The sequence below is a fragment of the Pezoporus wallicus genome, unplaced genomic scaffold, assembly GCF_028554395.1.
Source record: "Pezoporus wallicus isolate ANWC-B61680 ecotype Strahan unplaced genomic scaffold, APGP_CSIRO_Pwel_v1 contig_7545, whole genome shotgun sequence".
NCBI classification, from domain to species: Eukaryota; Metazoa; Chordata; class Aves; order Psittaciformes; family Psittacidae; genus Pezoporus; species Pezoporus wallicus.
The window spans coordinates 4,853,908-4,879,825 of record NW_026642398.1 but is presented as its reverse complement, the minus strand read 5'-3'; the positions used below and the strand labels follow the sequence as shown (position 1 = coordinate 4,879,825).

Below are 25,918 nucleotides of genomic sequence, written 5' to 3'. Positions count from 1 at the left end.
ACTTGGGTCAAGGCAACCCAAGGCACAGCCACAGGTTAGGCAGAGAGGGAATTGAGAGCAACCCTGAGAGGAAGGACTTGGGTGTTGGTCGATGAGAAAATGAGCATGAACCAACTTCAGTGTGTGCTCACAGCCTAGAAAGCCAACTGTATCCTGGGCTGCATCAAAAGGAGCGTGACCAGCAGGATGGACCTTGGAGCAACCTGCTCTAGTGGAAGGTGTCTCAGCGCATGGCACGGGGGTTGGAACTGGATGAGCTTTAATGTTCCTTCCAACACAAACCATTCTCTGATTCTGTATTTGGAGGGACCTAGAGACCTTGAAGAGAGGGAACACTGTCTTCATGAGCATGCATGGCTGGTGTCAGATTAACCGCAGCAGTTTTTCGTAAGCACTGCAATTAGGAATGAACGTGAATAACTACAATTATATGCGCATCTAAAAATACTTTATTTTGAATGACAAATACTTTTGTTCATAGTCTATGTTTAATAACCAGCAAGCAAACTCTGCCAAGCATTCAGTCTTCTGTGGTTTTTAAATGAATTTTATTTCCTATGTTTAAATTCTGTGATATTGCCAAAGCTTCTAAAACCAATTAGTTATTAATACTCAATTAGTTTGATTCAGAAGAGATTCCACTTCAAACATTTAAATTGTTTTATGTGATTTCTGTAATACTTTAAAGACTGCAGTGTCACACCACCCCCACAGTGAAGACTTTTTTTCCTCCTATCTAATCTAACTCTCCCCTCTTTCAGTTTCAAGCCATTACCCCTTGTCGTACCCCTGCATGTCCATGTAAAAATTCTTTCTCCAGCTCTCTTACAGACCCCTTTAGTTACTGGAAGGCTGCAACAGGGTTTCCTTGAAGCCTTTTCATCTCCAGGCTGAACACCACCAAAACTCTCAGTCTGCCTTCATAGAAGACGTGCTCCAGCCCTCAGATCATCTTCACGGTCATGTTGAACTTCCCATCAATCAACACTCCCAAGTTCTTCTCCACCCAGCCCTTATTTGTGTTTGGGATTTGCCCAACCCAGGTGCAGGACCTTGCATTGGCCTTGTAGAAGTGCATGCTGTTTGCACAGGCCCACTTCTGAAGCCTGTCATGGTTTTTCAACACCTGCACAGAAAAAACCCTGCAACTTTTATTCAGAATGTGTTTAGTCTGACAGTTAATGTAAGCTTTCACATTTCTAAAGCTGTACATCTATTACCTTTCATATGCCTTCCAAGTACACATCACACTAAAGGAACACAGGGGAAAAAAATAAAGAAAAGAAAAAATAAATCAATGCTCTGGGAAGCTACAAACTAACTGTTGTGTTTGAAGGGATTTTTAAAAGATCAATTCAGTCATAATCTAGTGAACACATGACGTAGTGTCCCAAACCTAAATAGCGTACAGCAGAATTACAGCAACATGTTAATGTACTTCCAAAAGCATCTTTCACTTAAGAAGGAAGACAAACAGTCTGAATATCTCCTCTATACTGTGAATAAAATACAACTGATTCTTGAAGCCTTCTCTGTGTTTCTAATTGACAGAATGCTTATCTGACGTCCTCAAAAGACTTTTACAGGACTGGACACAAAGACAGATGTTTCCATGCATATAATAAATAACATATTTCAGTTGTTTTGAGAGCTGTAAGCAAACCACATACTCAGGAATATGTTAACAAAATGTATAATGTATAATGTGTTAACAGGAATGTAATAACAAAGAGAACAATAAAGCTACAAAGCTGAAAACAATGCACAGAAGTTTTTGAAAGGGATTCTGCCAGTCAGGTGAGTGAATGGTTTATCTAAAGTGGCAAATGCATGTCTACTGTTAAAATAAATAGTTTGAAATGATTCCAAAATTCTTCGATGAAAAGGCACTATAGGAACTTATGGATGAAGAATCCTTCAATCATGATATAGGAACTTTACTTGATTTTCAAATATATACACACACTTTGTCAAACTCTTTGTATGCAGAAATATTAACATTACAAATAGTATACTGTAGATATATACTTTGTTTTCCTTAAAAATTTACATTTAGCATAAATATACACACAAAATCGGGAGCTGTAATAAAGATATTACAGGAGAAAAATACTTTCCTGTTCTTTGATCACTGTTTATTCATTTTCTCCTTTAAAACTATTCACATACTATGTAAGTGATGTTAATGCAGATAAGTACACATAGGCATGACAAATGATGGACCTGGGAAGAAGTGTGATGGTAGTTCCAAAACGCTGTAGCTGTCAGATGCAGAGATTCTGCATCAAGCTAATCAAATAACACTAAATATCTTTCACATAATAATCATCCTGAGCAGTTCAGTCACAGACCAATGACTAACTTTATACAGTGCCAGCACAGACAAAACTTACATTTGATTATATAACAATTCTGATTACCTGGAATAGCTTCATGGGCTGTCAAAACCACACTTATAATAGGATTTTTAGCTCCTGAAACCTGCTCAGTCTCCTTAACTGATGGAGTTTTCTCTGTTTTCTGAGCTCTGGGCCTCTTTGGAGTTTTCTCTCGCTCGTCTTCCTTCCTGTCAAGGTCAACGTCAGAATCATTACCTAAAGAGCAAACATCAGAAAGAATGTAACTATGTACAAAAGAAATCCAGGTAACACAGTCACTAACACTACAAGAAAGAATTAGGAGGAAGTTAATACCATTGTACAAAGAAATACATGTTACCGAAACAAGAGGTGCTGCATGGTTCCCTAAAGGGGAACTTCTTTCACCTCAATTTAAGAAAACAAGTGTGATACTTATGCAAACAGAGAAAATAGGCAAAATAAAGACAAACAACCCAGAATTGCAAAACTGGACTCTCAGAAACATTTGTGTTTCTAAATTATTTTGTTGTTACTGTGGTTTTTTGTAAAAATTCTACAAACTGTGCAGAATTTCTTATGATTTCACCATTAATGAACAAATTATTTTTCCCCTTTCCACATATAATTGTCCTGCTGACTTCAGAATTATTTGTTCTAATACTGGATTCATGACCCATCTTATTTAATGGAAAGTCATCCAACAGTCTCTTTTGATTATGCTTTTTTCCCCCACTATTACCGTGACCCAATAGCCAGAAACATACTTTTCTTTTTCAGTGTTGTTGCAATAATTAAGGTTCAAAACAGTTCTTTGTTCAGCCTAACTCCTGACATGTAGAAGTGCAAGCCTTCAAAACAAAGAGTTACATCATTCCTGTTGCTATTCAAAATCACAGGATCACAGAATGGTTTGGGATGGAAGGGACCATAAAGACCACCCAGTTCCAACCCCATGCTGTGGGCAGCAACACCTTCCACTAAACCAGGTTACTCAAAGACCCATCCAGCCTGGGCTTGAACACTGCCAGGGACGGGGCATGAATGTCTTCAGCTTCTTAAATGGGATAACATTTGGACATACTAACTAGAAAGCAATGCAATAGTTGTATTTAAAACACTCATCTGAAATAAGAATGAATAATCATAAGTTGTTTCTTGAAGCTAATTCTTCCTTAAAGCAAATGTTTATATATAAAGAATTTGTATAAAGAATAAATACAGAGGGCTGAAAGTTTATACCAACAAATTTCTTTGTATTAGATGAAGTGGTAGAAAATCCAGGCAAGAGAAACCAAACTTGGCAAAATAAGGCATTATGCAAACGTCCCAGAGGTAATGAGTATGGAAAGCAAAAATTGATGGAAGAAAGTTATAAATGAACCCAGTGAGTTTCTTTTCTTTCTCTCCTCACTTCCTCCCTCCCCTCCCCTGAATCTAAAGCAGGTGACACAATCTCCAGGATAAGTTATTCAATGTATATTCATACTGTGCTGTAGCTGCTTCACTGAGAAACAATATACAAAATAAACCCCAGAAACAGCAAAGCTGGATGTCTAGAGTTGTTTATGACATGTGAATAGCAAGAGCAGGGGAAAGAGATGCTACGTGGAATCAGCTGTGTTTTAATTTCAGTAATGCTTTCTAAATATTCAGCTGAGATTCAAACAAATCTGTCCCGTGTGGCCTTCTCAGTGTTAGGACTGACTACGTAACTACCACCTGAATAAACTGCAAGCTCTGTACTAGATCTAAAACCAGAAGGAAACAAGGTGTGTAGGTCAGGCAGTCATAGGCAGACATGTGCAGTGACAACTCACAGTGACTTGATACTAATCTGTAAATCCGAAATTCATATTTACAATACCTACAATGAGCAACAACCACACACAAACTGAATTCAAACACACTCCGCCAACCAACTTTCTATGGAGTTGAGGTTTTTACCCCAGCTTCCAGTTTCTAGGTTACAGAAAACTACGCTCTGCCTTGAGAGCCCGCTGCTCTTCCGTGGTAATGGTTTCCTCAATTTTATTAGATAACTTCTTTGATAGATGCCTCTTCTCAACTATCTTTTTCTCCATAAATTTCTAAGATTTTGGAAAATATTGCTGCTTTATAAAGGGGCTCATTATGTCCCCATTTAACTCCTTAATAATGTTGTAAATTATTGATGTTGAAGCCACATAATTCTAAACCTGACATTTCTCTGCAACACTTCAAAGGGATATTTGAATATAAAGACGTATTTAGATATGAATATAAAGACATATAAAGGCACTGCTTGTGCAGCATTTTCTTTTGGTGTGATGAACAGGGGTGGGAGGAAACAAACACAATTTTCCACATTTCCTTCATGAAACAGCCTCTGTCAGCTTATTATCAACAATAAAATGAATTTCACAGCAGGACCAGGCCATCAACAGAAGAAACAAGTCTCATAAAGAATCAGAATACAAAGAGAACATAAAGCTGCTTATTAAATTGTGTTTCCCTCAGGCTGCAACACATACTGTTAAACAACAAAGATTAATCGGGCTAATTACTCTGCTTTTTGTTTAGTGGACAGTGACAGCTAGTAATAGTATGGGGGGAGGAAGGGGGAGAAGATTTGATATACCTGTGGACAAGACTTAAAGTCATTTTTTGTATGTTTTAGATAAAAGAAATCCAATACTATAGATTGAAAAGAAAGCTGCGATGAGGACAACAGAATATTCTCTATTTGGCTTGGGATCACATATTAAATTTCTAGTAGGCATATGAATAGAACCCAAGCCCTCTACTCTTAAATCCCTTTCTAATCATTAAAAAGTAAGAGTCAGTTTAATGAGGAAATAAAGTGGTTGAAAACAAATGACAAAACCATTATATTGCCTTTTCATGCTTTTCATGTTAAGCTGTAACTCTATTAACTTCTCAATATTGGAATTCTACTAAGAACAGAAAAGAAAGAAAAGGACAAACAATTCTGTCAGTGATCCACACTAATGCATAACTACTACCACAGTAATAAGCTAACAAATGTTTCATGCTGGTTTTCTTTCCTAATGTGCCTCTATCAGGCAGATCAGTTTGCTAATTCCTTCAGTTCAACCTAAGGTAAAAGCTTTGGAAAAAAAACATGTTACAATAAATAGATTTGATTGATTCTCTGCTTTCAAAACATGACACCACAAATGCTATTTAAAATAACATACAAAATTGCAATATAACAGTATTTCTTTACTGAAGTGTTGCTATTTTATATGCACAGTAATCTTGTGCACAGGTGCCAAGTGCTATATATTAAGATGATGGTCATGTGAAAATACTTGAAGAAACCCAAAGCTGGTGAGTACTTCAAACAAAGGACTGAATCTCAACTTCCATCATCTCAGTCTGAGCTGAGAACATCCAGCAAGTAACAGGAATACTGCACTCAGTATCTGCAAAGATGAGAGGAAGGTATTGAGTGCAATGCAAAGTCCCTTAACACAGAAAAGCCCACACAGATGTTGATCAAAACCAGGCAAGTGATAAAATACAACCAATTTGCTGATCATACATCTTCAACTAGTGTTGAATATGTTTGTGTATAAACATCCTCAAAACTTTTTATATGAAAAAAACCCTGATTGTCTCCTCACTATTTGGGGTTAAAACTAGATAGAATCATAGAACAGTTAGGGTTAGAAAGGACCTTAAGTTCATCTAGTTCCAACCCCCCTGCCATGGGCAGGGACACCTCTCTCTAAACCATGTCACCCAAGGTTCTGTCCATCCTGGCCTTGAACACCACCAGGGATGGAGCATTCACGGCTTCCCTGGGCAACCCATTCCAGTGCCTCACCACCCTTACAGTAAAGAACTTCTTCCTTATATTCAATTTAAACTTCTCCTGTTTAAGTTTGAACCCGTTACCCGCTGCCCTATCACTACAGTCCCTAATGAGGAGTCCCTCCCCAGCATCCTTACAGGCCACCTTCAGATACTGGAAGGCTTCTACTAGGTCTCCACGCAGCCTTCTCTTCTCCAGGCTGAACAGCCCCAAGTTTCTCAGCCTGTCTTCATACGGGAGGTGCTCCAATCCTCTGATCATCCCTGTGTCCCTCCTCTGGACTTGTTCCAACAGCTCCATGTCCTTTTTATGTTGAGGACACCAGAACTGTACACAATACTCCTAGTGAGGTCTCACAAGATAAGACAATGAAATATTCTTTAAGGTCCCTTCCAACCCCAACCATTCTATGATACTATTCTGTGGAGTGGTCAAGTCCAGTTATGATATTTAAACATTAGAATTTATTCACTAATCTGATGCATGTTGATGGCAGCGGCTCCATTCTCCCCCTTTCTGAGAGCAACAAGCATCTTCCAGAAACAATCTGTTGATAAGAGGCTGGGGCTGCACACATTACCGGTACCTTTTACTTCAAACCCAACTATTTCATAGTGTGTGTAACCTGATCAACAAAAGCTCTCTATGAAATCACCAGACCAGAAAAAAAAACAACATCTTAACTCTCAGTAATAGCTGCTTTCTTCCTGAACTCTATACACCAAAACCCGCTGAACTATATAGTGTGCTTTAGGAAAGGGTTAATAGGGAGACAAAAGCATGTTTTAATGAAAAAAGAGTTACAGTTTTGACCACAAGGGCTCAAACTGCCTTTCCATAATATGGGACCATCCCATCAGTAATTTAGCTGTCTTACAGGAAAAAAAAAAACTACTTAAGTGTTAGCACTGTGGATTAGAGTATCAAAACAAGCACGCCTCTTATAACTAGAACAACCCACCTCTATAGTACAATTCCTGTTGTATCATAAAGGAAAACCCATAACTGATTTTTAAGATGATTTATGAGCAAATAGAATATATGCAACTTAGAATAGCTATGCCAAGTCTCTCAAAGCAGTAAGAGTCTTTGCTTAGTCCTAAACAGATTTATTTAGACAAACTGCCTCACTTTGCATCTCCCTCCCCAAGAAGTCAGCTGGCACTTTGATTCAGCAGATGATTAAACTGACCTCCTCTATCTAGCAACAGGCATTTTAAATGGCTGCTCCTGCTTGTGCAAGAAATACAACACTGTGCCTGCATCTTCTAACACGTTTAAGGAACGGTCGTGTCAGTGTTGATGAGTAAAGCTACTGTCAGCTCCGAATTAATCACTGCTTTCAGAGTCCTGTCGAACTAGATCTGTCCCATGATTCTATTTGTGCCACTAACTGAAGGTACTGCTCTCTGCATTAGTAATTGGATGTAGGACATCTAGCAGGCACAGCTACACATCCTTAACTGGCATGTTTTTAAACTATGCTTCATACAAACCACTATTTTTTTTATCCCCTAAAAGATGCTGGTATTTCACAGTAGCAAGGGAACAGCTTGGGGAAAAAAAAAACAAAAAGAAAACTGGCCATACAAAATGAACACATGCAATTGCTTCTCCTGCAGAGATTGACATGATACTTGCAGGAAAAAAAAAATAAAAAAAATCACTTAAATCAGAATCCAGCTGATGGCAAAACCATGTTAAACTAAGGCCAAACGTGCTATCTTTAAGAATGGTGCAGGCTCTAATTCAGCAGGAATGAGTGGTTCACTCCAAGAATCTGTCCACTACTGTAATCTGTCTTCCATCCAAATCACATTCCCCATCCATCAAACATCCTCTCTTATATCTACCAGAGATACAGCTCATGCTGCAGTGTGGGAGAGAGATGGCAGTTAAAATGACTACCTGTTGTCTATGCCTCAAAACAAGCAAGCTTAGAGGCAGCTGCTGGGGAAATGACCCAACCCAGATACAGCCAAACTCCTCAAACCCATCCCATCCCAGTGGTGGAGGCTGAAGCAGCTCCACTTCCTGGCTGGGAGCAGCCACAGTGAAGAAATGTCAGGTTTCCCAAGCCACAAGATAGATAAACCTCTCTGGGATCATCCTTCTTCACCTATGTGTGATAGTTAGCAATGCAGCCCTTACTACTTCTCATTGCAAAACTCTAATCCTTTGTGAGAGACAGAACAGTTGCTTATGGGGAAGCAGCATTTCAGGAAGTTTAAGACAATCATTAGTATAATAAACATGTCTACCTTGTCTGGCTTTACTCTCAGTTTTGCTTCAGTGTGCTTTTTGTGTTCAAAAAACTGACAATTCCATTCCATTTGAAATTAACAATGGGGATTACGAGTCATTACCAATCAGGTCACAAGATGGAAACACAATTTCACAACATGCTTCAGACATTTTTGTTGGATATTTTCTTACCTCCATCTCCTTCTTCCTCTCCTTCACTTAAACCAATAATGCAGATATGTTTCCTCAGCTGACGTGTGTTGGAGAACTTCCGATTGCATTTCCTACATTCTAAGCTTCCTGGTGAGATTTCAGACAGTTCTGTTCCTTCTTCTGTCCCAGGCAGAGTTTCTTCACTTGGAACAGGGTTATTTTCTGCCACATCTTCATCCACACAAAACTTCTTAGTAGAGCCTTTTGGTCTCCCTCTTTTCCTCTTCGCTACAAGAAGCTCTAGAAAAAGAGATTTAAAAAGAAACTGTAATTAAATTCCATGGCTTATCAGGCAATATCAATCTGATCTGTGAAAAACAGGAATAGTACATTAAGTTTGACAGCCTCTATCCATTAAGCTTAAAGAAAGTAGCTTCAGACAAACTTATCTGAAAACAGTGGTATTTGCTGGCATTTCTGCTAGCTGCAAAGTTTGAGTTACTGAGATTGGCAGATATCAAAGTGTCAGTTTTACAGGAATTTCACTGCAAGCACTCTTTTGGGTTGTTCTATAACTGTATCAGCATGCATATTCCACAAAGTTGATCTGCTCTGTTCTGACACTCAACAAAAAGCCTTTTCAATTTAAAGCACTCTCAAAGAAATGGCTCAAGTATTACATGTATTCATAGAAAACACATGTCAATGTATACCTTTGTTTAAAAAAACAAAAGCTCATTGTCCTTTTAAAAGAAAACTGAACAATATTTCCTATGGTTCTTTATTAACACTTCCTAGTCAAAATTTGGAATAAAAAAAATTTTGGCAACAAACGAATTCCAGAGTCATGCAAAAAAATGTTTCCTTGGTGAGTATTTCAAGTTATTAAATCTGAAGTCATTCAAAATTCTTAATAAATACAATAGAATTTCTCATTTTTCCCTCAGTGACATGGTTTCACGGTCATCTTGGCAGTCCTGGGGATGATCTTAAAGGTCTTTTCCAACCTAGTTGATTGTATGATTTCCATATTTCTGTAGAGAAAATACTGGTAACATCAATAAGATGTAGTGAACATAGAAATGCATGGCAACATAAAATACTTTGCACTATTTCCTGATGATGATTTCTCTCGTTGCTGCTGTTGTTACTTCAGAAGCCACCTTGCTATCACCCACTCACAGGTGTAACTGTTGACTTCACTGACCAAATCAACTAGATCCCAAGGAAACTTTTAACTAACAAAAGCAGATAGTCAGAGGGAAAGGGGGAAATTTCCAGATAGTGACCAAGTTATCTTAGGAGATTTCTAGGTTACTTCTATTGAATAGTTTAATACAATGACAAGAATCAGTCTCTATCAGTTTCTTTCTTGTTAATCGTGGGGGTTGCTTGCTTGTTTTTTACTTCCTTATACTGTGTTTCTTGAAGAATTAACTGATTGTTATTGTACAGGTTTTGGTTATTTACTTTAATCTTCCTCTTCTGAAAGAAACTGTCTGTTCAAACAGCAAAGCCTGGTAGCATTTAAATAGGTTTTCTGAAGTCTTAGCAGACATCTGGTGAAGTATCACATCTACTGCATTTAGAAGGAAAATTACTGTGCATTGAAGGCCATGGTTTAGTGGTGGACTTGGCAGTGCTGGGTAAACAGCTGGACTCAATGACCTTAAAGGTCTTTTTCAACCTACACGATTCTGATTCTGTGAAAAGAGCTTGCCTGATGTTGTATGGAGAAACAGGACAGTCAGGCTTCCTCCGGGATTTTAGCATTCTTTTTATCTCACGTTAGACAGTTGAGCTCTTAAATTAGTTAACATTTGTCTTCTATAGTGAAGAAACAGAGAAACTACTCCTCAGAGTGCGGTTCAGTCCACATAAGGCCTGGATTGTCTCTGGATCCCAGGGTGACCAAGATCCCAGTTAAAGAGCTTTCACTTATGTGCAGTGACTTCCAGCTTTCAGAAAGAAAAAGAGCTTGATACCGTCGTTGTAATCGCCAAAAAACCCTGTAGCATAACGTGCATTATATGTGCTGAGTGAAACACAGGAGGTGTGAAACTCCTGTCAGCCATCACCTTTTAAAATCAGAGACAGGCACTTACAAAAGTTTTGTGAAGAACTCTGTTTGTAAGGCTCAGAAGTAAAACAAGCAAACTTAAATTTTTGGCATGTTTCAGCTTAAGGCAGTCACAGCAAAGGAGTCCCTTAAAGCTGTTCTTCTACACCAAAATATTTCCAAATCTTGAGGTTTGTGCAAAAATGGAAAATAAAATTATTCTCCACAGAATTTCATCCTTTTACTGTTGGTTTGAGGGCTTTTTTGTTTGGATTTGGTGGCACATTTTTTGTTGTTGCTTTTCACAGATGGGCTAAATATGAAATATGTCTTCCAGGTTACAAGAGAGAAATGCCCAGTAATTAAGCAACTGTTGCAGTTCTAAAAGCTTGAAAGTATCCCGCGATTATTCAAGCTAAGAAAGACTGGTCTATGCCACACATAAATTGTACCTCCTACAATAAACTTAAATTTATTCTCCTCCTATACCAGGAACCTTCACCAGTGTATATCAAGAATAAAGATTAAGAACTATATAGTTTTTTTATTGAGTATTCATCAAGCCAATAGCCTACCTTCTGCCTGATAAATGGAGACTGACAATGTAAAAGTCTGAAAAATCATGAGAGAACATTAAATAAAATACAACCCCCAAATAATTTTCAAGTATATGTGCCAAGAGACCTTACTAAATTGGCTGAATTAGAGCATATGGAAAAATGAATGACCTCAAAGAATCTTAAGGGAAGATGATGCAATAGAACAGGAGGTGGTGGCAGCATCTTATTAAAGATCTGTTCAACATTTCCCTTACATATATGAGGCAAAGAAATAACCACATACAGAGAGCACAGCTTTGAGTTAATCATGTAATTAATATCAAATGAAAAAGAAAGCATTCTGTCTTGTCATAGGAGTGATTGAGTACCTGCCTGCTTAAATACAGCATCACAGAATCATAAATGGTTTGGATTGGAAGGGACATTAAAGCTCACTCAGTTCCTGCCAGGTTGCTCCAAGTGCCATGAACAGCAGGAGAAAAAGCAACCCTTTCATATAAGTTTTGCAACCCTCCCTCGCAGTGTTCTGCGTTTCTGTGCTACTGGACTCCAGTGCAAGTACTTTTGTCAATTATCAGCCGAGAGGGGTGATTTCTATGACTGTAACTGTCTTCAAGGTTTCATAATCAATAAAGCATGCATCCCATAATGCAGATACAGCCTGAAACAATTACTGATCCATCAAGGAATAATATTACGAATAGATGATGCTAGGGCCCCTAATGTCGTCCCTCAAATCATTACCAATCTGACTAAGCAAAAGAAAACAGAGTTCTGACCAGCACTTTGAAGAAGATAGAGATCACTGTGAACAGTTACGAGAGAAAACCCCTAAGCACAAGTGAGCATGAGTGACTGCAGTTGACAAGTAAATACCTGTCATTTTCCAAAGATGTCACACTCCAGTGCTGGACACAATGCGACCTAAGCATAATTTGTATGATGGCAACATCTGCCTAATACCCTTGGTTCTACTTGACAGCAAAATGCAAATACCACCCTATCAAAACAGTTAGAACAAACGATCTGAATAGATCATGACCTAACTATGGGAAAGTGGCATGACTAAATAAAATTCAGCAGAGAGCTCTGCCAATAAAACAATATTAGAGTAATAACCACATATTACTTGCCTAACATTCTACTTGTTCACAGGACTTATAAAATCATCAATTTATTACTCAGGCATAACAAAGAGCTCCATTAACAACTCAGTGTTCACTTGTTTATACCAATTCTAGAGGAGCTACAGTGTTTACCAATATTTGGAAGAGAAACTGTGCTTTCAAAGGATAAGATGTTCACCTATCAGTCAATGAGTACTAAAAGGGAGTTTCTAAGACTGTCATTTATCAGTCACTTCTACTTTTAGAGACAAGACTGAATTACTACAAAAAGGGTCCACTGAGAAAAAATTTATAATATACATTTTAGAAGTTTTATCACTGCAGATTCCATAACAGGAGGGAAAAAATGCCTTGGAAGAACTCCCCAGATTCCTTATTTTTCTAAACAGAACACAGGAAATAATTGAACAGCACTTCAGAGCAAACTACCCTCTTCTCTGAGCAATCCGTGTGATGGGAAAGAAGAGATATTAAATGTATTTCTAGAAAACAAGTTGAAAACTGTCTGAAAGTGATTTACCTTGACATTCTTACTGATAGCAGACGGCACAGAGTTGGGCTACGTAATCTGAAAAAGGTGGCACCATATGATCATATAAGATGATGAAAAGTATTCACCAAGAATAATGGAAAAGGTAATTTATGAATGTGTAGCTTAACAGATGAATGTTGTACTTTACATAATTATATTTGCAAAGTTCTTAACAGCTGCATATGTCTAATTTCTGCTGCTTCATATCACAACAGGAATTACATACTATTCTCATAAATGTACATAAATGTAACAACTTACCATACAGAAAGCGCAGATAGCCCCTGACACGAATGCAGATAGACCTTTACAGAAAAGCCTTTCTACTAAAAGGAGTGAGAATAAGCTACAAAGTACTAGTCTTGCTGTACTCAGAAACACGATTTAGTGGAGGGATAACAGGAAACAAAGATTTCAGAAAGGAAGATGCATGTTGCATGTCTGGAAAATTCATTCTGTACAATTAAAATAAAATCAGAATGGTATTTTGAAACTTGATGCAGATCTGATATCTATTCATCGTCTTCTGATGCACTGCTAATTTTTAGGCATTGTATAAAAGAGTAATCGGCTGCAGTTTTTCCTCACCAACCATCTGAAGAGATAGCAGCTATAGTTGAATACTATATGACTATTATTAGAAATATCTTCTTATGTTGAGGAAGTTAATATAACTGCTGAATTAATGCTGGCAAATAAATGAAGAAATATCACATGCTTATGTTAATGATAAAAAAAAAATCTATTAAGTATTAGAGTGGGTTATATTCATGAGCCCACAGTTTTTAAAATCCAGAAAACATAATGATTAGAATATCATAGTAGTTTTATTAAGGAAGAGGTTTGCCAGCAAGATAAATCCATTGCTCAGCAAGGGCCTAAAAGAAGATATAATCACAAATTCCGATTCATTTTCAAACTATTTCTAATATTACAAGGGATTGCAATTAAAATCAGTTAAAAACGGAATTAATGCAGTTTCTTCCACTGCAGAGTAAAACTGTTCTGTGTAACTAATTTGACCTTTGACTACCAGATTGCTTTACTCACCAGCGCCAATGTCAAAGCACAGTTATAAATTACAAATCATATCACTCTTTTTTGGAATAGAAGTATTATTTGAATCACAACAAACAAGTTAGATCACTCAAAAAGCACACCACCCTTCCTAAGCCTCATAACACGTCCCCATCCATGGTGGCCTGGTTGCTTTCCACTGCTATTACACAGCTCAGATTAAAGCTGTTGGAAGTAGACTTTGCCATACCTGACATTTAAAATTAATGGCCCAATGTCATCATCCCCTATCACATCTGTCCTCTGACCCATTTCGAATAGAATAAAACTAAGGGTGGCAGTTGTTTTATTAAAAAACTGAATGACTTTAAAAATTACATTCCTCTCAATGTATCAACATACCTTCTCCATCTTTGTTGATGTTTGTGGGTACTGTTAGTGGTTGGAGAGGAATAATGATGTCATCCACACTGGTACCTTCTTCTGTATGCTTCTCGGAGACATGAGACAGCAGTTCAGATTGATTTGGTGAAAATAAGTTACAAAGCTTACACATGAAGATGGAATTGATCCCTGAAAAACAAGTTTAAAATGAGCAGTTAATCACTTGTTTATATTACCCGTAGTTGTTGAGGTTTTGGTTCAGCTAACACAGTAACCATCAGTTAACACACTCCACAGACAGTAATGAGCTGAAACAAAGAATGTTGCACTGTTAAACGAAGACATTCATAATAAATCCCCAATTAATTCAGTTAAGAAATGGTTAAACTCCTATGCACATCCTCACAGGGAGGACAGTTCTTCTGGCTTAAATCTTGGATATTTTCTAACAAGGTTCAACAGGAAGCAGGACAGAAAAACCCTTTTTCCCTTCCAGCCTCAGACAACATTACAGTTTCATATTTCTTTCAAATACAGGGTGAAATTCTGTAAGACACCAAGTCCTCATCCAGGTTCGTTGTGTATAACATCAGTACAAATGCAAAACACATTACTGTTTACAAAGCAGCTCTGAAATACAATTGGGCTCCAAACCCTTATTTCTGTTCACAGGCCTCACTGTTCTTTCCTACATGTACTTCACCTTTCTACTTACTTCATATAAGCAAGTCTAATTTCTCTGATAACTGTGTAAATGCTATAAACAAAAGGAAGAACTAAATACTGTAAAACATAAAAGGAAACTTTGTTCACTGTAACATTTGTTAGAAAATAAACAGATCTGATAAAACCTGGATGTTTTGATGTATCATTTTTACCTTCACATGTTACCATGAGCGTACTCTGTGAGTTACAAATGTTAAGTGCATGGTTTCAGGGGTCATTATCCTTAGATGTGGCTCTGCCACTAAAGAAAGGGTGGGAAGGAAGCTTAAAACATCTGCACTGCTGTAGACCACAAACTGTTGCATCACACCATAGTCACAGCTGTGCAATCACAGTCTTCCTTTCTTCCTCTGGCCATTCATTTCAAGAGTTCTACAAACAAAGTTTTCTCTCCTTTTATCCCAGTATTTGCAAAACAATATCAGATCTCATCTTGACCCATCTACACGGAGAAAAATGGGCAGGAATAAGAGGAAAACTTAGGAAGGGGGAAAAAAAGTTTTGCTCTTAAAATTGCATTAGCCTCAGAAGCAATATTAACGTTAATCATCTAGTATTTCCTATGCTGTGACAAACAAGTTCTGGGAAAAAATTCCCATTGATTCAAAGAAAACCCAAACAAACTAAAAACCTTCAAAGTAGCAGCAAATTAATAATTCCATGAAAACTTTCCTTGGTCGATGCTTTAAACAGAAACTTTACAGAACTTTTTAGTCAAAACTTCATGGTTTTTTGGGGGGGTTTTCTTTTAATTCACAGGTTCTAGAAATGTGATTTGAAAGCCACAGAAAGTAGGTAGCAATAAAGAAGGGTTAATATAAAGTCAACAGCTCAGAAAAACCCAGCTAAAAATAGTTAATTCAGAGACTTTGTTTGCTTCCTAAAACTGCTGTCATTTGTTTTAATGGTTTGATTTTTCAGCAGTTAGCGGCTCCTTTCAGTGTCTGATGACACCTAACAATAGCCAGGAACCAATTTTAACAGCCCACTTCTTTAGCAACAGACCTAACCTCCTCACCCAGAGACTGGTTTCAACTGCTCCTCTCCCTCAGTGACCCTAAGGAAAATTAGGGACAGCAAATTGGAAAAGAAAAATGCTATCTAAATTACAAACCAAACCACAGATTAGCCGGATAGGTAGAAAACTAAAGTGCTATTTCGTGAATTTGGGGGTGAATCTGGGGGGAAGAGAATCGGAAAGCTGTATTTTGGGATCTATTTTCAAAACAGCCCCAAGTAAAGATCACAACTCCTATTCAACATCACTTCCCTCCCTTCATGACACAATTATATGGTCCACCCCACTCAGAAAAATCCATCTTTAAGGCATTCTAAATGTTAAGAACAGCAAAGCTAACTCTCTTATATTTATTTGCACCTAACAAGACACCTAACCTAACAGTTGCACCTATAACCAAAGCATCCTTATCTTTGAAATAATACAATTACCGCAGAAGGCAAGGTGTATCTTCATCTCTTTGAAGACGAATCTGCGAAACAACACAAACACCTGATCCTGTTGTTTGAAGCGCTCTGTATTACACACACAGGCAGCTCTGTAACGATAACAGACTTGACATGTTCTTAGGAGCTCGGTAGGGTTCCTTGTCAGGCATTCTGCTGTCTTGAGCACGCACATTTCTATTTTGATTGCAGTATGTTTACAATGGAAAAGTTCCTTTGAACTAGTTCAGCTCTAGTCAGCATTCTTTTATTTAAGAGGAGTAAGAAAAGTGTATGAAGCCTGTTTCTGATGCAGTAGATAACTGTTCGCACTAAATGCAAATGCACATTTAAAATTCACACTACAAAACCTATAAGCATTTACCTAAAGGTTTAACTAACACTGAACATGGATATTCCATTATCTGGATGACACTTCTGGTTTGAGGTTTTATTTGCCAACGTTTCTGCTTCCTGATCTGCTGGTTGTTTTCCCTAAAAATTCAGTCTCAATGTTTTGTGTTTCCTGTCCCCTCCTTGAACAGCTGTAATCAGTACTCACAGACCACTTTCCTTCTTACTCCTCCCACTGAGGACTTGGGCAGAATCATAGAACAGCTAGGGTTGGAAAGGACCTTAAGATCATCTAGTTCCAACCCTCTGCCATGGGCAGGGGCACTCCACACCAGACCATGTTGCCCAAGGCTCTGTGAAACCTGGCCCTGAACACCCCCAGGGATGGAGCATTTAACACTTCACTGGGCAGCCTGTTCCAGTGCCTCACCACCCTTACAGTAAAGAATTTCTTCCTTAGATCTAACCTGAACTTCCCCTGCTTAAGTTTAAACCCATTATACCTTGTCCTATTGCTACAGTCCCTGACAAAGAGTCATTCTCTGGCACCCCTTCAGATATTGCAAGAATTCCCAGAAGTCTGTGGTTGTTTAAAGTGCCTGATTACACAAACCCATCAAAAAGAAGTAAAGCTGGAACAAAACCTTCACTGTTAGCGAAGGTGCAGAAAGCATCAAGAGAACATACAGAAAATCCATATGCTTTGCTCAGAGGAGGGATGGAAACAAAACCTGAGTAAAGAAATTATTTTAGGAAGAATGGCTGGAAAAGGAGGTCAGATCATAGAATGGTTTGGGTTAGAAAGAACCTTAGGATCATCCAGTTCCAACCCCTCTGCCATGGGCAGGGACAACTTCCACTATACCATATTGCCCAAGGCTCTGTCCAACCTGGCAGATAGCAGAGGATAAACCCTGCTGATCACAGGCCTAAACAACTAGATTAGGAGTAAGCAAACAGTAATTGATTAACCAGTTGCTGATTAGGTAGTGCAGCAATAGAGTAATGAATTATAGTCAATTAAGTGTAAAAATCAAATAAGCAATAAGTTAATTAGCTATGCAGAGAATCAATGATTAATTAATGAATAATTAATGATGTGGGAAATCAACAGAGCAATTAATTAGACAGTAATTAAATATGCAGAGAAAGAAAGGCACAGTAATCAAGTGTGCAGGTAAACAAACAACAGGAATTACAGCCAAACCCAAATGGGAACATTCCCTTCACTAAGCACACTTTGTGTTAATCCATTATCTTCACTTTGCCCATGTAAACTGTGCTAAAGGTACACTGAAACAAATAACACCAGTGGTTTTCTTCTTACATGGAAAAGAGAAATGTTAAACTATGTGAAGTTATTTTGTTTTCATTTTTCCAAAGATCCCAGCATATTTCTCAGTCTTTTTTTCTTTACACAGAGCATGAACACAGCAAAGGGAAATCAACAAATGGATTACTAAAAAACAAATAGAAAGTTGCAGACTAGGAAGCAGGTTCCTTCATTTCCAGACCCCTTCACAAAGTATAAAAATTACCTATGCTGTTTGGATTTAAAGTTGGATTGGGGAGGAAAGAAAGGAGGAGAAAGAAGCACATATTTTAGAAAAATCACTGAAATTAACACTATTCACGGTAATCAGGTAATGTATTATTGACACTGTGCACTCACAGCACAAAAAATGCACCTACACCCAGAAAGACAACCATATCCTGTGCTTCGTCTAAACAAGTATGACCAGCAGGTTGAAAGAGGTGATCCTGCCCCTCTGCTCTCAGGAGACCTCACTTGGAGTATTGTGTGCAGTTCTGGTGTCCTCAACATAAAAAGGACATGGAACTGTTGGAACAAGCTCAGAGAAGGGCCACGAGGATGATCAGGGGACTGGAGCACCTCCCGTATGAAGACAGGCTGAGGAAGTTGGGGCTGTTCAGCCTGGAGAAGAGAAGGCTGCGTGGAGACCTCATAGCAGCCTTCCAGTATCTGAAGGGGGCCTATAAGGATGCTGGAGAGGGACTCTTCATTAGGGACTGTAGTGATAACACAAGGGGTAACGGGTTCAAACTTCAACAGGTGAAGTTCAGACTGGATATAAGGAAGAAGTTCTTTACTGTGAGGGTGGTGAGGCACTGGAATGGGTTGCCCAAGGAAGTTGTGAATGCTCTATCCCTGGCAATGTTCAAGGCCAGGTTGTACAGAACCTTGGGTGACATGGTCTAGCGTGAGGTGCCCCTGCCATTGGCAGGAGGTTGGAACTTGATGATGTTAAGGTCCTTTCCAATCCAAACCATTCTATGATTCTATGACATATGTACTTTGAACCATTGTATGGCAAAAACTAGTCCAGATTTAAATAAATATTTTCACAGGAAACACAGCAAGGAAACATTTTTTCATTCCTGTGCAATGTATGACTGTGGTTTTAATGCCCTTGAGCATTGAGCACTGCTTCAGTATTTCAGTAAAATGGAAGTAACTGTCAGGTGCACTTTTCTATCTTACAAAAAAGGATCTTTAAATGAATCAAGTTTTGATTACATCTACTTGAGGCTCAGAAGGCTATATTTAGCCATGAATTTATTCCTTAAACCTCTTCCTCGACCTTATGGCATTTTAGTTATTTTAATGAAGATGTCAATATAAACTAATTTCATTTCTCTTCATTTGATAGAGTAAAAAATTAAATAAATCAATACTTGTCTCCTGCTGTTTTCTCTATTTTGATTCATACAGAAATTCACATGCACGATTATGGCAGATCTCCAAATTCAAAGCATTCTCTTCAGTAAATATTAAGGAAAAAGTATATCAAACATGCCACTATGTGCTATTACTAGAACAGCAGCATCACAACAATCCCTATTCAAAACTAACTGCTCTAAAAGCAGCAGGCAAGAGAAGAGAAACCTATTTTAGGGCTTCCTTCACCTGAATTTGAACCACTCTGAACAGTAACTATTTTTAATTCACCAGCATAAAGTAACTGCTGAGACCAAACCCCCAACACAGAAAATGTCCAGTCAAAGCAAAGAAGCACCTGGCCATATCTGCGCTCACTTTTACCTGCTGACTATAATCAGGGTAATTTAATTCTCTTTAGTTAATTGCCACAAATGTTCTTTAACAGGAAGGAAGCAAGTTATGGCAGTGTTGTTATAGGATGCACTCCTGCAAAAACTGGAAGATGGTACCAAGATCTACACTGCTTAATATGACTTTATGGAAAACCTAACTATACACATTAAACATTTCTTCTAACAAAACCATAAGCTTAGTTTATCAGATAAACTACACCTATAGAGGCTCTTGGACATTACAGAGAGCTGTGTAAGACTAAATTCCACGGAAGTTTGTGAATGCTTCTGATTAAGAAATAAGCTGCATTTAAAAATCTAAGCAGTACAAATATACCAGGACAGAGAGAACAAAAGGGGGGGGGGGGGAAGCACTTGGGACATGAATGCATAATGGTGCTGTTGCGAGCAGAACCAATGTGATAGTGCTGTACACACCAAAGGGAACAGTACAAGTTGAGAACAACATAGAGAGGAGCATCAGGCTTTAGCCAAATTTAAGAGATTATGAAAATACTTTTAAATTACAGTCTGAAGGACAGGTGACCACAAAGATCGAAGTGATTCACCTTGCAGTGGTAAAACCATGAAGACTGTTTTCAAATGATGACATAGAAGTTAATAAAATTTTAATGGGAAACAACAAAGAACAGTTGGAACAAAATCTGTTTACCATTTCTTTACAATTGCTTGTAAAAGGACAAATGTACATACTACTGCGATAACACAAGAAGCCCGAGATAAGGTATCCTGTAGACAAGGTGGTGAGGCACTGGAATAAATTGCCGAAGGAAGCTGTGAATGCTCCATCCCTGGCAGTGTTCCAGGCCAGGCTGGACAGAGACTTGGGTGACATGGTCTAGTGAGAGGCATATCTGCCCATGGCAGGGGTTGGAACTGGATGATCATTAGGTCCTTTCAGACCCAAACCATTCTATGATTCTATGATTACTGACAAGACACACTCAAACAAGCTGCTGAAATATATTGTTGTGATGCCCGTGGGACATGGCCACCTTAAAATGTTGAGGACAGAAAGTACTGTTTATGAAGCAATGCCATCTGTTAGAAGCAATTTAGGGTCAAATCTGATTACCAGGCTATTTTAACAAATAACAGACTCCCTGAGGAATGAAATACTCACATTGCACAGAAATGCAGCGTTAGGACTACATGAGCCTGGCCACAAGGGTAAGAATGACTGTGACTCACTGAAGGGGATAAAAGAAGTTACAATGACATATAAAAACAATCTGTTGTAGGCTTCATTTATTGGTTAAATGTCAGGTCAGGGCAGGATGCCATGATTAAATGTTTAGACATCACTAATGGGTAGTCTCCCAGCAAGCAGTCAGGGAAACCAGGTACGGAGAAACAGCTCTTTATCTAAAGAAAACACAGGACCCCACTCAAAGTGACAGTACTTGAGAGCTACCCTGTAACCATGATTAAAGAGCTACTCGAAATGCTCTAAAAGTGATAAAGAGCAAAATGTTTGCGTTTAACTTCAACAATGTGAACTATATAAAGATAAAAAGAATCTTTAACAAAACAAAAACAAACCACAAAAAGGACTAAAAGGGTTCCAAGAAGACTTAAGTCCTTGAAAGCAGCATTTAAAAGCATCAGATCTGATGCTAATCATCAAAGAGGGTTTTAGAAGGCAGAAGAAAAAAAAGAAAACACAACCTTATCACACAGCTAAATAGCAGTGAAAGAAAATTTTAGTGAAGAAAACATCTTTATAGAGTTTTGTCACAAGAGGACACATACAGAGATTGCAAATTTAATGTAAAACCACGGTAAGGCAGGCCAATATGGAAAATTTTATCAGCTTGAAAATAAAACGCTGCAATTTTTAAAGCACCTCAATAGTAACAGTCCTTCCCAAGAGCCCCTGCAGTAAGAAGTAACCTGTGTATGAGAAAAGACCCTTCAAAGAAGAGGAACCCACAGCAAAAGGGGCTTTTTCAATTTGCTGTGCTCTCTATGGGTTTGGAGAGGTTTCCTATGCAAGATCTCACAATTCTGGCAAACACTTTAACAAGAGCCTCAAAACAAAGTTAAGAACTGCACTACTCAAACCCCAAACCTTACAGTTGTAATAAACAGTCCTAGAAAACAAATGGTCCTGTAACACAAATGTCTATAAAAGCCAGGAGAGAAGTCCATACTGGGCTTACATCTGTGGGTACTGTTCCTCTAACTTGAAAAAAAAAACAACTCCATCTAAACTGAATTACTATTACTACCACTAAAATCCTTAAAAGGTCCAACAATAAGGACAATGAAAACCAGAGTACAATTCCATACAAGAAACAGTTATATAAATTAGCATTTTTCTGCAAAAAAAGGCAAAGCATAAAATGAAGAACTATGAAATCATGTGTGTCATGGAGACCACAGCAAATTATCTCTCTAAAATCACTCTCTGCATTTTTAGCTGATCTCTGACTGCTTTTCAGCTGATCTCTTCCTGCTGCTGCACTGGGAGAAGCAGAGAACATGAAAGAACACAGTTCTGCAGGTAAAGGTTAGGGGGGTAAAGGTCTGCTTGATGTTAAAAATCCTTGGAAGAAAAGTCCATCAAGAACTAGGAAGTGGAGAGACTCTGGTTGGGGTTCTAGAAGCCCACAAGAAGACCTGGAGTATTCTGGACAAATACCAGTGTGGGCTTGTCCTGTCCTTACACTTGCCTATTTGGACATCCATCAGGAGGCACTGCTAGAGACACACATCAGGCATGCCACAAAATTAAGATCCACATATTGGTACTTTTAAGAATCACAGAATAGCTAGGGTTGGAAAGGACCTTAACATCATCCACCTCCAACCCCCTGCCATAGGCAGGGACACCTCACACTAGACACTGTTACCCAAGGCTTCATCCAACCTGGTCTTGAACACTGTCAGGGATGGAGCATTCACAACATCCATGGCAACCCATTCCAGTGCCTCACCACCCTCACAGTAAAGAACTTCTGCCTTATATCCAATCTAAACTTCCTCTGTTCAAGTCTAAACCCATTCTCCTTGTCCTGTCACTACAGTCCCTGATGAAGAGTCCCTCTCCAGCATCCCTGTGGGCCCCCTTCAGATACTGGAAGGATGCTGTGAGGTCTCCACACAGCCTTAAGTTGCAGTAGAAGCATTACATAGTGCATACTTTACCGTAGGTCAGCCACTCCAACATTCAAACACTAATATTTCACCAACATCACACAGTACCTCTGAAAATCTCCAAGTATTTGACATAAAGGCATCATTATCTCCAATACAGAGGTAGACAAACAGACTAGTAACAAGCTAGAGTTCTGCCTTCTGGTAAACCAATTTTAGAGCGTTAATTTCAGTTACTGGAAGACTGAGCATCCAGGTTACATCGACTGGCTTCAGACTTGTCTAAGATATGACCAGAAACCAGAACTCGCCCCCTGCCACATGAGCAAACAGCCACCCCAACAGGAAAAGGGCGCAAGGCTCTTATCCGATTTGTGTCCTCACGCTCTTACTACAACCAAACGTATTTTATTTAACTAGTCTGCTACTAGATTTGTCAAAAGAAACTTGCTTTTAAACCTACCGAAGCTTAACTAATGAAGGCAAATAAAAGCATATGTACTGTTTTTCTTTTAGCTTTACAAATGCTACTGGGAAGAGTTACATGAAGTTCTTCAAAAGAGGACACTTAACTTTACATTGGCTAGAATATACAAAATTCAGAACCGGATTAAAAACTACACTCTAATAACTAAAAAATTAAGTCATTTGCGGCAGTTTAGAATAACCAGTTTATCAAACATATAAACAAGGGAGCTTTTCCATAATTAAAAAAGCCGTAATAGACGTGCAGAGATGTTGTCTTTTCTGATGTTCTAAGATCGCCCTCATGTGGCTAAATGCACCATTGTTGAAGCTACCACTAAAATACACTCGTACACTATTCATACTCTCAACCGCACTACCAGAGGCGCTGAAAATACTCAGAACCTCACGCAGAATAAGCGCGTACTGCATGATCAGCCACCGACTTCTGGATACAAGGGGTAATGGGATCAAACTTAAACAGGAGACTCTCAGGTTAGATATAAGGAAGAAGTTCTTTACTGCAAGGGTGGTGATGCACTGGAACAGGTTGCCCAAAGAAGTGGTAAGTGCCCCATCCCTGTCAGTGTTCAAGGCCAGGCTAGGAAGAGCCTTGACCAACATGGTCTAGTGTGAGGTGCCCCTGTCCATGGCAAGGGGGTTGGAACTGGATGATCTTAAGGTCCTTTCCAACCCTGACCAATCTATGATTCCATCATACCCTGGTCGAAACACTTCAAACCTGATTTTGGAAGCACACATAAGAGAAATGCATTTGAAGTTGAATACAGGTCAGTAGTTGCAGGCCCAAATATACTGGATACTCACGACAGTGCCGGATTCAATGACCCTCAGAACACTTTTCATTACGATAAACTGAATTAATACAAACTTATTAGTAGCGATAGCAGCAAGAGAATTAAATTCTCATTTAAAGTTACATCAGGGAATATAAAACAGTCCTGGAATGCTTTTATAATAGTACTTAAATAACACAGCACCTGTTAGACATTCTCTTCACATAGAAGTTATTCCGATAGTGCCATTTGCTTTGGCACAAAACCCTGTTTGAGTTGTAAACTAATTGCAAATACTCGATAGGGTAGCCCTAAATAAAACTTAAAATTCTGAATATTAAAATGTCATCTCAGGGAGCCAGGACCAAAAGCTACATTTGAACATACACGGTGAGTTGAATCATTGCAACAGCACTTCACAAACCTGTACTTCAACGAACAGGTAGTGACTGTGAAATGCAGAGAGCACGTACACAGCGTTACTGTGGCTATCAAGGTAGCTCTACTTACACAGTAATCCCTGTGCGAGTCAGGCCAATACAAGGCAGATAAAGGACTGCGATAACAACGCAATGGAAACGCCTGACTTTAACTCGCTGTCTCCCTTCTGCAGATAAACCGAGCTAAAGCTACACAAGCTGCTAAAGGAAACCACGAGTGTTTTAAACCCAAACGTGCCTTACTCCAATTCAAACAACAGCCGGCAGCTGCTCCTTGCCAGGTGCTCCCCGACTCCTCCTCAACAGCACAAGGAGCGGGGGCACCTCGGGGCTCCCCGGCACCGCGCAGGCACCACTCGGAGCCCTTGACCGCGGCCCCACACGCACACGGATCCCACGGCCCGCGCTATGGGGTTTCCCCCTGCTTGGCCCCGCGGGTAAAGGCGGCTCTACACTCCCCGGGCAACCCAGAAGCGACGAACACGGTTGTGGTTCGCGAGCACACCCACCCGCGGGTGAGGGAACTACTTTTCGTGCGGATGCAGCGTGACGACAGACGGCCGCCGGAACTACTTCCCTCCCCCCGTCCCTCACTGTCAGCGGAGGCCGCGCCGCAGGAGGATCCGTGCGCGCTCCGCGGGTCCCGAGCCGCCCCGCTCACCTGCGGCCGTAGCCTCCATGACGGCGGCGGGGAAGCGGCGGCGCCCGGGGGGGGGGGAACTGGCCCAGAGCCGAGAGGCGCGGAAAGGGGAAGCGTAAAAACAAAGCCCGCTGTCCACGGCAGCGTGCCGGGGTCCCGCGGGCCTCCCGCTTTGGTGAATAAAGGCTTATGCGACTCGGTGCGGCGGCGGGGACCCGGCTGGGTGAACGGCGGGTTATGGCGAATCTGCCGCGTCCGACACGGCGCCTTCTTCCGCCGCGGCGGCGTACGGCGAGCGTGAGGGCGGGGCGTGCGCGTGCGGCGCCTGCGGGGTGGCGGCAGCGGCGGCAGCATCGTGCGCGCGCGGTGTCTGTCAGAGGCGCGTTTCGCGCTTCCGGGTGTCCTGAGGTAATTCCTGAGGGATACACGGGATGGGGGCTGTAGGCACATGGGGACAAGGGCGGTGTCCTCCCGCTCACCCATCAGGCTGCGGTGGTCCCGAGGGTCGCTCTGCTGGGGTGAATTCGCCGTTCCCGGAGCAGCCTCAGCCGTACCCCGGACCCGGAGGAGGATGGGACTTGCACTGCTTGCACTGATACAGCCCT

At 39.8% G+C, this 25,918-nt stretch overlaps 1 protein-coding gene across 3 annotated transcripts in view; it reads right to left on the bottom strand.

Moving 5' to 3' along the window:
* ZFAT (zinc finger and AT-hook domain containing) overlaps window positions 1–25,616 on the bottom strand; it is a 72,156-nt gene extending 46,540 nt beyond the window's left edge. Inside the window, exons 1-4 of one of the 3 annotated variants that reach the window (XM_057429848.1) lie at window positions 25,335–25,616; window positions 14,272–14,442; window positions 8,614–8,874; window positions 2,421–2,594 (exon numbers count right to left, since the gene is read on the bottom strand). In XM_057429848.1, the coding sequence (XP_057285831.1) occupies window positions 2,421–2,594; window positions 8,614–8,874; window positions 14,272–14,442; window positions 25,335–25,353 (625 nt within the window). In that variant the 5' untranslated portion in view covers window positions 25,354–25,616. Of the gene's footprint in view, window positions 1–2,420; window positions 2,595–8,613; window positions 8,875–14,271; window positions 14,443–14,867; window positions 14,978–25,267 lie in introns of those variants that run through there. The other 2 variants (XM_057429849.1, XM_057429850.1) reach the window with 2 other exon arrangements.
* Window positions 25,617–25,918: the final 302 nt, after the last annotated feature.